The sequence below is a fragment of the Triturus cristatus genome, chromosome 7 (assembly GCF_964204655.1).
Source record: "Triturus cristatus chromosome 7, aTriCri1.1, whole genome shotgun sequence".
Lineage (NCBI taxonomy): Eukaryota > Metazoa > Chordata > Amphibia > Caudata > Salamandridae > Triturus > Triturus cristatus.
In genome coordinates this window covers 852,641,614-852,658,626 of record NC_140590.1, presented here as the reverse complement: position 1 = coordinate 852,658,626, position 17,013 = coordinate 852,641,614, and the positions used below count along the sequence as shown (strand labels likewise).

The 17,013-nt window shown below is 43.9% G+C and overlaps 1 protein-coding gene across 1 annotated transcript in view; it reads right to left on the bottom strand.

Annotated features, from left to right (window-relative positions):
* Positions 1-17,013, bottom strand: part of LOC146810699 (START domain-containing protein 10-like) — a 234,811-nt gene that overhangs the window by 28,301 nt on the left and 189,497 nt on the right. Inside the window, exon 4 of the mRNA XM_085617770.1 lies at positions 4,267-4,384. Coding sequence (XP_085473896.1) covers positions 4,267-4,384 — 118 coding nt within the window. The remainder of the gene's footprint in view (positions 1-4,266; positions 4,385-17,013) is intronic.

Below are 17,013 nucleotides of genomic sequence, written 5' to 3'. Positions count from 1 at the left end.
GTGTACAAATACATTACTGTTAAGAAGTAGATGACAGCGAACAATTACCATTAAAATAAAAAAAACATGGCTGATAAAGACAATGGGGATAATTCAGACTTTGGCGGACTTGGGTATCCTGTTGGTATAGCGGAGGACATTGTCCCTGTCACCCTGGGAGGCCTCCATCCGCAAAATGGAGAGTCATCCACCAGCTTCGCAGACAACTCCTAACATTGACGGAAGCCACTGTGATAGTGGTTCCTGTCAATGTTGTAATAGCTTGACGGATAACTCCATCAAATACGACGGCTGCCTGTCAAAATTTAACACAGTTTTATATTTTCCAAAAACAGACTCCCATAGGGGAAGTTTGTTTTTGAAAAATGAAAAACTGATGACCGCACACCATGGGGGTTTTCTCCAGTGGTAAGGGGGGGTTCATTATTGGATTTTTTTCACTGCCCTTCACCGCTAGGTTTAACCCGGTGGTGACAGAAAGCAAAAATAAAAGCCATCTGACTGCCCACTCTGAATTAGCCCCTACGTCATCGGCTTGTCGTAGGAGTAGGTCAGTGATGGAGCTGATGTAGGCTCTGCCATCAAGATACTTAAGGTTCATCCAACTCTAAATTGGGCAGGCAGACCTTGAGTTTGGTGGAAAGGAGACTCTGCCACAGTCAGGGCCGGACTGGGAACCAAAACTGACCCTGGCAAACTGCTTGGCCGGCCCCCCTGTGAGGGCTGAGGGGGTGCGGCCGAGCTGTTTGCAAGGGCCGATTTCGGCCGATATTGCAGGCACCCAGTAACAAAAACGGCCCCCAGGGGCCCAAAACTGGCCCCCACCATGGCGGCCCACCGGGAAAACGCCCGGTGCCCGCTACGGCCTGTCCGGCCCTGGCCACAGTTGTGATGGAGTACCCTCTCTGCCAGACCCTAAATCAGCTCCAAAGTCTGATAAATTAATTGAATAGATTATTTCAGAGTACAGCAGCTTTCCTTTTTACCGAGACTCATTCAGTGTGAATTACAGGTCTCTTGTATGTCCGTTATGTATCCTTGGTGAAACAGTTGTCGGCCCCATATAAACTAAGGTGCCTCATATCTTGTGTCTACAGAGAGCAGCGTAAAGTACATTCTCAAATAAAGCTAAATGAACATCCAACCTCACAAGCGCAACAATGGATCGTGACTATGGTCCTGATGTACCTTTGTAGAAATCAATCTACGCCAGCAAGTAATGGCCAGCTGACCACTGGGGTCAATGAAAAACATCAAAACCCATGTACACACATAGCACACCACAAAAATCCTAATCTGCATCGGAATCATCTTACTTTCATATTTACCAACGTGAAGTAATGGTGCAAGAGAATTTTAGTAAACAGATCTCTGTTAACTGTGCATAAACATCCATACATGAATGACTAATTGAATTCCAGAACTGCGCATTAAGGTGGACTCCTCAAGAAAGCAATATAGTGCCATACTAATTGTTGAATGAACTATATAAGTGCAGATAACACGTCATAACATGGCTTAACGCAGTATCGAATAAGCTGCCAGCTCCAAAGCAGCAATTACTGAATGGAAATGATCCATGGAATCAAAGTGAAAATATAGAATTATAGACAGGTAACAGTAAATTACGTGGATGCTTTTCACCGAGGGGTTCTGAGTGACATCATATAGACAAAGAGAGCGAAGCTTGAGTTGTCTATGATGTCACTAAAATCCCAGAGATGAAAAATATCCCCATAATTCACTGTTTACCATCTAAACTTTTGTGCTATGTATGGCCCCAAAAATGATCTGCCTTTGCTTTCGACTGCTATTCAGGGGTAGAGGAGTAATGGGGGAGCCATACATAATGGGGCCTCTACTATGCATCCCTGTCCCAAAGATTTTAAAAAAACCTTACCTGCCATCCTTAACCAACCCCCAACCACCTTCCCTGCCTTCCTTCCCCATTCTGAAGCTGTGCTTTCTCCTTTCAGTCAAAGCAGACAAGCAGCGCTGCTCTGGCAGGCTCTCAGAGAACCGTGTCAGTCTGTCTTGAGAGGCTGCTGTGTAGCTCCCACTAATCAGTAGAAGCTGCGCGTTTGTGGACAACATACATTTAGGATGGTGCTGGCCTGATTCCATGCACCCCTGCAGGGTATGCATCCCTTGGTCCAGCTAGCTCACAGTACCACAGCCATCCCCCCAAACTAGACAGGGAGCGAACCGTTCTGTCAACTACTGAACCTGACAACCCTGTTCCCTCAGGAACCGTGGTGACAGATCTAGAACCATTGCTCAGACACTTGTGCTCTCTTTTGCTCAGAAAAATATACATAGAATGCACGAAGGGATGTTTTTCAATATTTATTGATTCAAAGTGATCCTTGTATGAAAAATATGTGCTGCAATGATCAATAGACAGAAGCAGACAAAAGTTATAATGAGCATCAAGACAGTGAATAAAACTTAGATTTTCTTGCTGAGAAAACTTATTTATGCATTTATATACAGTATTATAATAGTCTAGTATACTCCTACGATGCAAACCCTAACCTACGTGTCCAAGGTGTAGATGTATGGTCTGCCATGAAATCTCCTTCAGGTTTGATCTAACCCCTTTACCTGTTGGGTAAGAGTGTAGGACCCCGTCTTGGTCACAAACTGGACAACCCTCATGGAGATGTCAGTCAGCCGCTGGGCGAAAGGTTCAGCATGCAGGGACCCCTCAAAGTCAGCAGAAGTGCCTACTCTGATTATACTTAAGAAGCAAAAGGTTATATATAGAAAAAGGCATTCTTACCTTGGGCCGAGATTGTGATCAGGCTGCTATTGTTTGTATTCCACAGATAGCTGTGTCGTCATATGGACGTAATAACAAACACATTTGTATAACACACTTGATGGCCTTGTACACAATGCCAAGGCAGAGTGATAGTGTTCTCATGAAGTTCTCCATGTCAGCAAGGTCAGTGTTTCCAAGAAACTAACTTGTGTCACACATGCAAATGTGTGCAAAAAGTCGATGTGACAAAAAGAAAGCAATTTTAGGAAAGAACAGAGTGCACGTAAAAATAGCACTATGTCTTACCAGGCCGAAATTGAGCACATGACAAGGCCTTTATGAAATCACAACAGCGGGCAACAAGTTTAGTTATCAACTCTTGCTATGTCATAACAGTGGATTATGAGATTCAGGAACTGAAATAAATGATAGAGGTTCTCTGTGAGAGCCATACATAACCATAGTGTAAACGCCACAAATCCATACAAAGCCACTTTACAGTGTTTCTTTTTAGGCCACAAAACCTCATCATCATTAACTTAGGAGCTAGGGCTACCATAATGATGGTCCTGGATTCAAGTAGTCAATAAGGTAGACATGTTTTTCCAATTATCGTTTGAGGATGAATTAATTTTGTTTTCAAGTGGGATAGTGATGCCAGAGGCGTTCAAATACAAAGGTGATATTTATCAGAGCCTAAAAGTAGGATGAACTCTCCTGGTTACCCACACTTAACTGGAGAAGCAATTACTTCTTTAAATCATAAGGGTCCACTTCCGTCCAAGTTCGGGTTGGGTTGTGTAGTCTGGATAGGCCGGCAAACCTCACAAGCTCTCAGACTGCAAGCTAATCCTGCTAACTTTCAGAATCCTTTTCAGTACTGGAAATTAGTCCTTGAACTCAGTATTTTATAAAGTCCAGACCATTTGCAAAAAACTCAAACGGCCTTAAAAAAATCAGTTTCTAAATCCCTGTATCCATAGGTTCACTTCCCTATTTAGGTGTCGATTTACACATTTTCAGAATTCACACAAGTTTCTCAGAAGTAGTCCTGGAAACAAGTGGCAGCGGCAAGTTTCGAAGGGCACTCCAAGAAACGTTTTGTGAATTCCTAATTACATTCAGAATATGTTAGTTCTGCATGCATAACTGTACATAGTGTGCAACTGTGCCTGCAAAATTGCCTTTACATTAGAGCAACTGCATTTTTTTTCTGCAGAGGGAAACTATTTTTTACTTTGGAGAACCTCCTTCCCCTAAAGGATTTACTCCTGAGCTTTTCCCATCTGTAAGAAGGTTTGCATGCCTATGTCCACATCGAACTGGGGCAGTATCATGCAAGAGTAAATTACTTTATGAGCACAAGTTCATAATTTTGAAGTTTAAAATTTCAAAAGTGAATGTGCACTGGTACATCCAGCCATTTGTACCTACATAGGTGTGACTTTGAAAACTTGGCCTAAATGGTCGTGAGATTAAGTACTGTAAAAGGGTCCACTTACCTTTAGGGTCAACTTGAGTCAGATAGTAAAGGATGCACCCATTAGCTCCATTGGTCTGGATCAAGTAGCCGGTTTGCAGTGATACCGCCCGTACACAGTCTTTCCTGGGAGGGTACTTCTGCAAGTAAAAAGAGTTCCATTAATATTTCAGTTCATTTACTTGCATCCTATTCAATGGCTTTTCTTTCTCTTCTTGTGGTTCTCCCTTACCTAGTGCACAGCTTCTTTACCGTTGCTTGGCTTGTATCATTTCCCTGCTCACAATCAAGGGACTATGCTTTTCTTTTAGTACTTCAGGAGAGTGCATTTATTTTCTTGCTCTCTCCCTTGTATGCCCTCTCTTTCTCCAGGTTGAATGCTCCTTCCCATAGTTTGACTGTTGTTTCCACCACCCTTCCCAATCTTGATTTTTTTCTTTTTTTTTCTCTGTGAACCAAACTTTTTTGTTGTTCTTCCACCCCGCACATGTTGCTTCACCCACGTCCAAACCTTGCAGTTGACTTCATTCACAACAGTTCCTCTGTTGTTACCCATTCCAGTCTTTGCATTTTTTTAAAGGAAAATGCTTTATTTTTCAATTTTTTGGAGGGTCAGGCAGTTGCTACTGGGTTGCTCTTTTCACCCTGGTGCACTTTCAAGCATATATGTAGTTTTTATGCAGTGCTCCAAGAGTGGCACACCTATCTCGGAACAGTAAATTTAAACTTCACATCATGACACATGCACATGAACAGAAAGGAGTAGCCTGCACATTAAAATACACCCCCCCACTTTGATCCAGATCTCGAATGCCATTGGGTGAGCGAAGCAAGTAAGCCCCGCCCATTCTAGGCGAGGTCCCTTATTAACACCTTCTATTCATCTTTAAGCCTTTCATGTATACATCCATCTATACATCATTTCATACTTTCATCCATCCTTTCAAAATTCCATCCACCCCGTCATTATTAGTTTTCTATCAATCCCATCAGTCTATCCTTCCCCTCACACTTTCAAACATTCATACATCCATTTACCCATCCATTCATCCATCAATTCTTCATCCATCCACCAATTAATCCTCCTTTTATCAATCCAGCAATTCATCCTTCCACACTTCCATCCAGATGATCATTCATCCATTCACTCCTTCATCCAGATTTTAATCATCCCAGCTACTTTTTTTTCTCTCACTCATGCAAATATTGTTTTATATTTATATCCATCAGTCCATTCGCCCTTGCATTCAGCCTTTCATCCTTTTTACCCTTCCTTCTCATCACAGTTTCTTCTTTATTTTCATATGCCCTTAATTTCTCTCTTCCTTCCAGCCTCTCTCTCCCTCTTTCTCTCTTCACTTCATTTCTTAGTTGTAATTAACTTTTCTTGCCTGACCTCTGTTATTGGTGTCCCATATTTTTGTATTTTAAGAGTTTTTGACTGCAGAGGTGCAGATAGGAAAGGCTCATAAATAACTGTGAGTGTCAACACCGCCCCCGCTTGAGCTGCAAAAGCGGGGGATTCGTGAGAGGGAGGCTTTAGCTCATGTCTTGGCCGTTCACAAATTCAAGACCTATCTCTGGGGCAGTCATTTCACCATTTATACTGATCCCAAACCCCTTGTCTACTCATTACAGGGCGACGGGTTAGGCAAAGCTTCTGCTCGCCTTGTATGCTTACTCTCTAAACTACAAAATTATAATTTTCTAATTAAATACATTCAAGGCGGCAGGGACTTCAGAGCTGATTGCCTTTCCCGTCTACCGTTGCCCTCTACTGATTGACGATTTTGAGTGTGTTGTAGCCACCATTGATGCTTCTTCCTTTTCTAATGGCATCATTTCTGAGAAGGAACGGCTTGATGCTTCCTCCCTTGACACATCCCTCAAGAAAGTCTCTGATTTCATTATTAAAGGTTGGCCTCCTATTCAAAACTTACCTCACTATTTAAAACCATTTGCTCAAATTTCCTCAGAGTTGTCTCTTGAAAATGATTTGTGCATCAGGAATGGCAGTTTTATTCCTCCGTCTTCTCTAAGGAATAAACTCATTTCTATTGCCCATGACAGACATTTAGGAGTCACTGCCACATGTAAAAAACTTAGAGAAAATTATTGGTGGCCCACCTTGAATACTCAAGTCTCTTCCTTTGTGGATTTGTGCCCCAATACGTTGTTTCGGACAAGCATTGGAAGACCATGCACAAAATCCCCTTTGTCCTGTTGCTTTACTGAATGGTCCCTGGGTGAAAGTTGCTCTGGATTTTGCTGGTCCTTTCAATCTTTTGCTTAGCTCTTCCAAATTTTTGTTAGTACTGATTGATTATTACTCTAAGTGGAATTACTTTTCTTTTGTAGAATCTGCTTCTACCCTATCTGTTTTACAGTTTCTCAAACATTTTTATTCTCTGGAAAGAGATAGTCACTGATAATGGCACCCATTTTGTCTCCACTACCATGAAAAACGTCTTAATAGACTTTAATGGCACCCATTTTGTCTCCACTACCATGAAAAACGTCTTAATAGACTTTGACATCAAACACTTCCAGGCTGCTTTGTATAGCCCATCAGCCAACGGTTTAGCGGAAAGAGCGAATCGCTTCCTAAAAGAAGGAATTCAAACTGCTCTCTCCTCAGGTTTGGATTACAATCTTTTTCTGAAGGACAAGATTAATGCCTTCCACAATTCACTACATTCTACCACTGGCTGCACCCCTTTTGAATTGTTAAGAGGTAGGAAATGTCGCTGCAAACTCCTGCCTTCTTGGCTGGAACGACATTCTGTTCTTGATAAACTCACTGAACAGGATTCCAATGTACGTAATACTGTTTCTTTGGCGCAAGATAAACAAAAAGTTCAATATGATAATACTAAACATACCCATTACAAAGACTTTTCTGTGGGTACTTGGGTTCTCATCAGGAAACCTTTTGGAGTCAAAAAGTTGGAATCTTCTTTTACTCCACCTTGTAAAATCATGAAGGTTGGCCTCAGTGCTTGCTTATTGCAGGACAGAGGGTGGTGGAACAAGGGCAGACTTGTTCCCATCTCTGACATGCAAGCTGACATTTACAACAAAACTGCAGTACCATGTCACTCCGATGACTCTAACCTTTTTGAGCCTCAAAATGTATACAATACCTCTGTTCATTCTCATGTGGATGATGTTCACAATCAGTTTATTGCTTCAGATGTTTCTCCTCCCATTGTTGTCTCTCCTTCACCTGCACCTTCTCAACTACCAGCAAGAAGAATGTGTAGACTACCTCAACGTTATAAAGATGTTGTTGTGTCCTAAATTGTTTGTAAGAGGGGAGATGTTGTAATATCCTTTATCTTATCTGTTCTTTTCTCTTTCCTTCTTAATGCTCCTTTCCCTTTAATTCTCTCCATTCCTTTCCATTCTTCAACCTTCTAGAATGTTTCCCTCTGACTGCGGCTTTCTATGCAGACTCTACGCTCGGAGCAGTTCTCTCTGCTGTGGTTCCCTTTCTTTGTTACGACTTAAATTCCAGAAATAAATATTCACTCTGGATTCTACTACAATCCAGCTCCGGTCTCATTTACCTCCATTACAGCGACGCCATTGCATGAACACGTCATCGTGCTGTGGTGTCTTTTATCTTTTTGGCTGATGCTGTCCCACATCAGCAAAAAAATATTCTTCTCTCTTTTTGCCAGAACAGAACATCATTGGCAAAGTAAAAACATCAGGCAACAACATTAAAAGACGAGACCTCTTTGCTTTGCAATGCTTGTTGGATTTGTTTTTTCACTGTTTTTGATATTTTATTCAGGACTCAAAATGAAAGCCACGGCTATTAGCTTGTTTGTATTTAGCATCTTCTCTGACAGTTCTGTACTGCGCTGCGTGGATAGGTTAAACATGAACAAACAAGGTGTCTCCATCCATTTGCAAAGGTCAAATTCACATAAAATGCTGCACCCATTGTTTCCAGACCATTACACTGTGTCCATCTTACTCTGAGTGTGCTCTTGTGTGAAGCATGCCTCATGGGGCAGAAATGTCCAGTGTCCGTCACCTCTTCCTCAAGGAGAAAGCTTGCATCCTTCTTAGTGGACTAGCATACTAATTTGTCCTGCTACTCATTACTCATTCTATTTCACACCTCCCTCACCATGCACGTCAACTCTGACTGCAGAACTGCACCATAAGCAATATTTTAAAGCAGATGAATATTACGTGACTTCAAGCCGGTTTCCTTCCATCTCATTTTGCTTCTCTGTCTCTTTCCTCTCATGGCATTGACGAGGATTTAATTAAGAAGCATGCCCCCTTAGGATCTCAGATGATGTACCCTTTGTCTCCTCACCTTTGCCCGCTTCCTGCTGGCCAGGACCTGCTTTTTGATGATGTGTCTATATCAGTGGCTGGAGTGGCATGTCTCCAGGAGCGTGGGGGCTTGGCCCCATGACAATATTAGACAATTACCCTGTACGCATAGAGCTGCGTTCCTCCAGGCACTGAACGTGGCACCAAACATCTAATTATTCTCTGGACATGGCATAGCCGGGCTAATGACACATGCGCAGTTAAAAGATTGTAGGTGGTCAGGTCTGTTAGAGGGCTGTGAACAGACCCTTTGCCACAATTATCTAATAAAGTGCTGTGCACCTGCACTTCATAGGTTAGCAAGGCAAAGTTCAGGGCCACAGATTCACACAAGCAGAGGACTCAGAGGTCAGCATCAGCAATAGGACTATTCACTGCACTGCAGTTGTGCCCGCCCGCTGTCAGTCAAACTGTGTGAGCACGGGGCTGCAAACAGAACGCCATGTTTGGCTTTCGGTGACACCACTGACAAATGGTAGAGCCAGAACGGAGGAGACAGGTGAGAAACTCTTCAAAGAATAGCACAAAGGGCGTGCAGAAAGTACAGGCGTGTGATGTTGTGCCTGGCTACTACACCGTCAGTGTAATCATGAATACAAGTACCTCAGTTAAGCCCAGGTCCTCTGAATTGATTGCCGAGACTGAGCCCTGGCAAACACCTGCTCAGATTAACCACTGAAGCGACACCATGGCTCAATGTTTCCCAACTGTTCTCAGTGGGGACCCATCCCCAAAATGTCGGACAATGTCAGGGCCTGACACTTTACTACCTTACTTACTGCAAATTGGTACAGCATATTACCAGTGTCACTTACTGTATAATTTTTTATCCGTTGTAAGGAAGAGCCTCCTTCCATTCGTTCTTTTGCCCTCCCCACAACTCCGTCTTTCTCTCTTTGGCCTGTGAACCCCACAGAACTCCAATCCTAGTCAATCTACTTTCTGCATTTCAGGCGTCATCCGTCTGATATTTTCCAGCACATATCAGACATCAATAATCAGCAGTTTCACTTGTGCATTCACTCCGGGGTATTCCATTACCCAGTAGGCCACAACATAGCCGAGCTCTGTTCCACTGCACTGTTTTCTGGGAGAAGTCTAACTTTGACTCATGTATGGTTTTTATATAGCAATTCTTCCTAATGGCAGTACCCTTAGTTGTTTTAGGGCAACATCCATTTAGTCGGCTGGATTGCCATCTCTCGGGGGTTTTTTAGGTCGAGCATTCGAGACCTGTTGTATATACTTTAGTATTTACTTATTATATACTTATATGTGTATGTACTAGAAGGGCTCTGGTGATCAGCCCCTTGTCTGCTTCTGCTTAGGGACTTTTTTTCTGTTCAATTGCCTTTATTTAACTGTCCTGATACATTTGAGCTGTTTGTTTGCCACTCACAAGAAGGCAGGTACTTTGACTTGTGATAAGTGGTTTTGAAATCTATTCTTGCTTTCTCTCTCCCTAACACAACAGGACAGGACAATCCGTTTCTGTCTAATACCTGAGAACAGAGAGCAATGTCTGCGACATACTGAAAGTCTTTATACTGTTGTTGCCTACTTCTATAGCTTCTTCTCCTTCTTCTCTTTCCCTGGGCTCCTCCCTACCCCTCCGCCCCCCGCCCCCGACTCATTTTGCTGCCTGCCATTACTATGGTGTCAGTTTAATGGAGGAGTTGGTGTTATTCTCCCGGCTCCATTCCATGCCCCTGAATAGCCAGATATGCTGTCTTGGCATGAAGGATGCTCACGGAATATGTATCAGCAACCAAAGGCTTGTATTTTGGAGTAAAATGTTGTGCAATTTTGAGAAAACTGTAAATTGATCTTTGGGGCAGAATATATTTAAAGATTACATTTTAATTGGAATTCATGCTATTCTGGGGACAGATCATGTTGATGTTAGTTAGCTGGTGCCTTTGGACACTTCACTTTAAAGCTGCTAATTCATGACTCCGAGACATTTGATCATCTATTTTGAGTATTTTTTTTCCATTTATTATTGGGTTTTTTTGTTTTTCTTTTATAAAACATAAGTAAACATGGTATATCTATTAATAACCTGTACCGCAAACATACTTTGCCTATACATTCCCTGAAGATCAATATATGGTCTCTTCAGAGTCAGAAATGGTTGAGGGAACCAAGAGCTGTGTGGAGAGGGCATCCACCTGTTTCTGGCAGATCTCCCATCACCGCCTAGCTTTAAATGATCCCCTAAGTCATGTCACAGAGCTGAAAATCTACCTGAAAAAGACACGATTGGAAATTCATATGAAGGGGAAGGACGATGCATTAAAGATGCATTAAACGTTTTGAATAATGATAGGCCATTCTATTAACTTCCTGTAAATCAATGCCTTTTTTTGCCATTTTTGGGCAATTTGCATAAAAAATGGCACATTTGACAACATTTAAATATTTCACGAGTACCACTTCAAAAGTGCTTACAATACTGAAGGATTTGAAACCAATTTTTAAAAGCTGTGCAGTACCTGATTAGTGAAAAACTGGAATGCTCCAAAGAGTTTCTTATGAGGTTGTTGCTGGCACTGCCTTGTGCAACAAAAAGTAATGCTCCTTCCAATGCTTTCCTTTCTCTGATGTTTGCTCCTAGGTCAGCCCTATCGCTCAGTACAGAGCTCTGTTGATCATGAACTAGATGTGTGCAGCATTATTAAAATACCAATATAGATGTTAAATGTTACCACTTGCTTCCAATGTACAGTGTTACAGATGTATGCAGTGATGTGTAGTTGTACCGTGTGTTTACTGTCAGTAGCTTTTCCAGTGATTTGATTTGTTTCCGTTTCGTTTTTTTGAATTACTGAATTTATTGCAGAAGACAAATTTCAACTAAAAGAATTCAATGAGCTATCAATATTTGATAGGTGACTTGCATATCATAGGTCAACTTGAGAGTTGCTGTTTGTTTAGGCTGTGTTTTAAAATGTAATTCTCAGTTTGCCAGTGACAACCGACAGAGCAGTGGGCCCACATCACTGAATGGTTCATAAGGGCCCATGCTGGAAGGATAGCACATGCAAGGCACAACTGAGCTCAAATCAGAAAGCAATAGGCAAGCCAGTGGCTCTCCCTGCTTGTGCGTGTGGTGGGACCTAAGAGGTCCTTAATTTACCATTGGCAACACTGTCCTTTTGCCAGGGTAGTATTGCCATTCTTGGAAGAAAAATCTGCACAAGACTCACATTCCTCAGTGGGTGAAAAGTGCTACGCAAACAAATGATGGACGGAATGCTGAAATAAATCATACATTCACCCCCAGTCAAGAGATCTGGGTTAAATCCATCGTTCTTTTGCTCACCATGCCACACCAGTTTAGACCCAGCCATATCAGTGGCGTAACACAGGCCCCCGCATCCCTTGCAATGCGGTGGGCCCCCCAAGCTCCCTCAGCACAATGCTCCGGCCTGGAAGCTACTGATTGAGCCCCGAGGGGGCCCCTCCACATACCTTGCAGGGGGCCCCCTCAAGTTTCGTTACGCCACTGAGCCATATGCAAATCAGTCTTGACCCTGTGCCTCATGGGAACAGTCCAGACCGAACTGCCTAGCCAGGTCCTCCCTGGACGTAAACAAGCATCCTGGGACCGGTTTCTGGGTGTTACCCTTCATCAGCCAGGCTATCTTGAATCCAGTAGCAACAGCCACCTTTTCTTGCAAAATGGATAGTATCTATCCAATTCACAAGCAGCGTAATCATGAACCAAAGCACCTCGATTAAGTGCAGGTCCTCTAATATGATTGCTGATGCTGAATGCTGGAAAACAACTTCCATCTGTTGTAAGGAAGAACCTCCTTCCTTTCTTTCTTTTGCCCCCTCCTCAACTCTCTCTCTCAGGCCAAACCTGTGAACCCCGCAGTCCTCCAATCCTAGCCAGACTACTGTGTGCATTTCAGGCGCTCCTGCTTTTGATCTTTATCAGCACATATCAGACGTAAACAAACAGCTGTTTCTCAGCTGCACTCACTCCAAGTTATTCCTTTATTCAGTAGTTTACACAAACTGTAGAGACCAACTTGATTGGATAAATCTGAGAACCCTACCGTCGACCTAAGGGGAAAAGAGTCCCTTTGCTTTATAAACTTTCACCCAACAGGGGTAGCCCCTTGGTGGCTAGCTTCAATGGAGAGTTCCTTCCCATTCTGTTGTAGAATGGGTCCAGGGCCGGACTGGCCGTAGCAGGCACTGGGCATTTCCCCGGTGGGCCGCCAGGGTGGGGGCCGGTTTTGGGCCCCTGGTGGGCGTTTTCTGTTACAGGGCCATTTTTGCAGCATAGCTGCAATATCACCCCTGTAACAAAATCATGCGAAACCGGCCCTGCCAATCCGCCGGGCCACACCCCCAACCTCCCCCCCGGGGGGCTGGCTGATCACTTTGCTAGGCCCGGTTTTGATTCCCAGTCCGGCCCTGAATGGGGCTTGCTACAGCCTATGAGATAGACAGGAGCACTTTGAAGGAAAAAGAATAGGGTAGTGAATGGGGGCAGGGTTATTCTTTAAAAATACCTGCCTGGTTGCCTTAACGTTTTAAGCTGGGCGCCAGCTGGTATGATTAAAAGCGGGAAAGGTTATGAAGCCCTGGGGCTCTAGTTACCCCTACTTCCTCATAGGGTGAACATGTTTCAGCCACTTATGTTTCCAGATGCTCGTGGCTTTGGTCAGGTCTGATTATACTACCACAACCTACACCTATTCCATAATGCTAACATAACTGGTGAATTTACCATACATACGTCAAGCACACCTGAACCACCTACTTGGTGTCCGTAAATGGGTATCTGGAAAGAGAGGGAACAAACAGCATTGTTCAAGGATTATGCACAGATATTGAAAGACCATGCTCTCTACTTGTTGTTCATGATGTTAGCAGTATCATGTAGCCATATCATTATGCTTCTCATCTAAAACCATGAGGCTTTGTCAAAAAATGAGGTTCGCCCATGTAGGGAGCAACTGATGCAAATGTGGGCACCACTAGGACTTATACAGGATGACACCTAGTGTCATACACTCTAGACACCACACTCAAACACGCAAAAGATCCATAAGTACACACTGGATTACAAAAGGAAAAAGAGAGGAAAGCATTAAGCATCAGGGTCCTCTTGAAAATTAAAGTCTATACCTTACAAGCAGCTATGCCGTACTTATGACTCCAAGCCTGACCTGCTTGCCTAAAATACCTCACCTCGTGCCTGCATCTTGAGGCAACTGAGCAGCCGGAACAGTTAAAAGACACTTCTTTCTGACATCTGCATCTCGTAATTAAATGCACCTGACTTCTCTTCCGTGCCTCAGGGCTCTGAAAGAGGAAGACTAGAGCGTATCTGAAACAAAATGGCTACCGATAGTGGCACTATTTTCGGATTCATGCAACTTTTTAATTGTTACATTGGAACAATCACTTGGTGAAATTCCTGTGTGGGATAATCTGTTCCAGTATATTTTTATAAACTGAAACACCCATAGTTTCTGAATAAGGGCAAATTACTAAATATTCAAAATAAGTGATGAAATCAAATATTAAAACGGGTATAAAAAAAAACGGACCCTGGACATTAGTACAAGAGAATGGCTTAAAGGATACTTTATTACTGAGTGAATTGTCTCCATGGGATATTGTCATTCAGTCCTGATATATGTGTTGAAAGTCTGAAAAACCATCGCGGTTTCTTCTTGAGCAGAGTTCTTTCACAGTTAACAGGGTTTGGTAGGTGTTCTAATAGAACCCATTTGAAGTTAGTCAATTTGTGACAGTTTTCAATGAAATGTCAAAATATTTTGGTTGTGCAGCTGTCACAACTTAGGTTACTTCTGTGTTTGCATGTTCTGGTTTTGATTTTGCGACTTGTCATCTTGATGAGGTATCATAGTTAGCATGGACAGGTTATCATGTTAACCACCTGGGAGGTGTTACAATCCGTGAATTGTCTAACTTGCCATGGGGGGTTGGTCCCGAAATCCACACTCTTGGTAACTTTTATCATTGGATAGATGCTACAATTCCTGCATGGGCGGCATCCAGTAACACTTAGTAGAAGAACTAAGGTGGGGATAGTCTGTGGTTTCCTGCGCAGGGGTCCAATATGTACTAGTGAATACCTAGATTTTTTTCTCTTTTTGGGAAAACAGTGGTTTCTCGAGATTCAGGGAGCCGCCGTTCAAGATTCGCCATGTCTTCTTTATGATTTTGCTTGCCATGTTAGATGCAATGCTACAGGTTTTTAAACACATGAGACTTTCCTCTGTTCGTTTCTGTGGGGTATGGTCAACAAGGGCATCTCTATTGTTGATACAGGCTCTTTTCATGGCTTTTTGTACGACACATTCAGGGTATTTCCTCTCCCTGAATTTTTGAGCTAGGGAGCTAGCTTGTATTTTAAAGTCCTTCAGGTCACTGTAATTTCTTCTTATCCTCAGAAACAGCCTAAAGAGTTATTTTCCCTAAGGTGCCTGGGGTGGAAGCTGTAGAATTGTAGGAGGCAGTTATGAGCTGTTGGTTTCTCATGTGTAACTGTTTTGAGTTTCTCCTGTTCCACTATGATATGAAGGTCCAGAAGATTGAATCAGTGCTGCTCATCGAGTCTGTGAATCTCAAAAAAGAATGCTGGGTAATGAGCCAATCCTTGAACTTTATGGCTAGGGTTGTATTACCATACCAGATGATACAAATGTCACCATTGTAAGGTTTCCACAGTTTGATATCCCCTGGAGACCGGGTTGTGTTCAATACCCGCCAGGTTACGCTCTTTTAATTTAAATGCTGCTATTGTTTTAGTTACTCTGCCTTTTTAATTCTTGTGCTGCTAATTGGGGCATTTGTTTTTACGGGCTTACCGGGCCGGCTGGGCTATCACGGTAGCTCGCTCTTCCGGATTCCCCAGTGACGCCGAGTGAGAGGCGGCTGATTGGAGGAAGAGGGAGGCGGGAACGGGGCTCTGATTGGGCGCGTGAACTGGGCAGTTCATTTAACCCAGTTTGCCGTGACGCGCAGAGCTGACCCCTGGAGATCGGGTTGTGTTCAATACCAGCCAGGTTACGCTCTTTTAATTTAAATGCTGCTATTGTTTTAGTTACTCTGCCTTTTTAATTTTTGTGCTGCTAATTGGGGCATTTGTTTTTACGGGCTTACCGGGCCGGCTGGGCAATCGCGGTTGCTCTCTCTTCCGGATTTCCCAGTGACGCCGAATGAGAGGCGGGTGATTGGAGGAAGAGGGAGGCGGGAACGGAGCTCTGATTGGGCGCGTGAACTGGGCAGTCCATTTAACCCAGTTTGCCGTGACGCGCAGAGCTGACCCCTGGAGATCGGGTTGTGTTCAATACCCGCCAGGTTACGCTCTTTTAATTTAAATGCTGCTATTGTTTTAGTTACTCTGCCTTTTTAATTCTTGTGCTGCTAATTGGGGCATTTGTTTTTAGGGCCTTACAGGGCCCGCTGGGCTATCGCGGTTGCTCGCTCGTCCGGATTCCCCAGTGACGCCGAGTGAGAGGCGGCTGATTGGAGGAAGAGGGAGGCGGGAATGCGGCTCTGATTGGGCGCGTGAACTGGGCAGTCCATTTAACCCAGTTTGCCGTGATGGGCAGAGCTGACCCCAGTATGCCACGGCCGCGCAGCGGGCGCGCGCAGCGGGCATGCTGAAGGCGCGCCTAAGGCAAGCCCGCCTGCGCCCATCCGCGCTCGGACCGGGCTCAGGGCTAGTCCTCCTGGCTCTGGTACACCAGAGGCAGTGCTTAATTTGAGCCGGAGCTTTCCGGTGCTCAGCACCGGCACCTAATTATCAGCACCGGAGCTTCTAGCACCAATTAAGAGCACACACATTTGGAAGTAAAACGATTTCCCCATGATCACAGAATGTTGAGGCACGCCGAGACTCGAACCCGGTCCCCCAGCTCTGAAATCTGCAGCTCTAGCCATTAGGCCAAGTCCTCTGCAGTATAATAAGTGCCGGGGTTCTAGTCAGGAGGCATTTTGCACCAGCACATTTCTCCTGTTAGCGCTGCCTCCTGAGGAGAGCCCCGGCACTTTTAATATTACAAATTAACCACTGACTAGAGGTCTTAAGGTACTCTCCCAAGCGGCTTAGAAGCATAGACCCAGAGGATGGGAAGGCTTGTTGCCCTAGGTTTTTACCTAACACAAGTCCGGAGGATTTGGTCGCCAATTGCATGATCTGTCAATATCTCCTGCAGGATATCTTGGCATGCCATGGCAGCTCATTGCTCAAAGAGAGGAAGGGCTCACAGAACCGAGTGACAAAAGCTCCACCATGGAAATGCTTACTGTTAAATGCCAGGTCACTGGTTAAGCATAGTCTGGAATGCAGTCTGTTCATGGAAGAGCATCTGATTAAAATGGCTTTTATTACGGAGGCATGGACAGATAGTTCCTC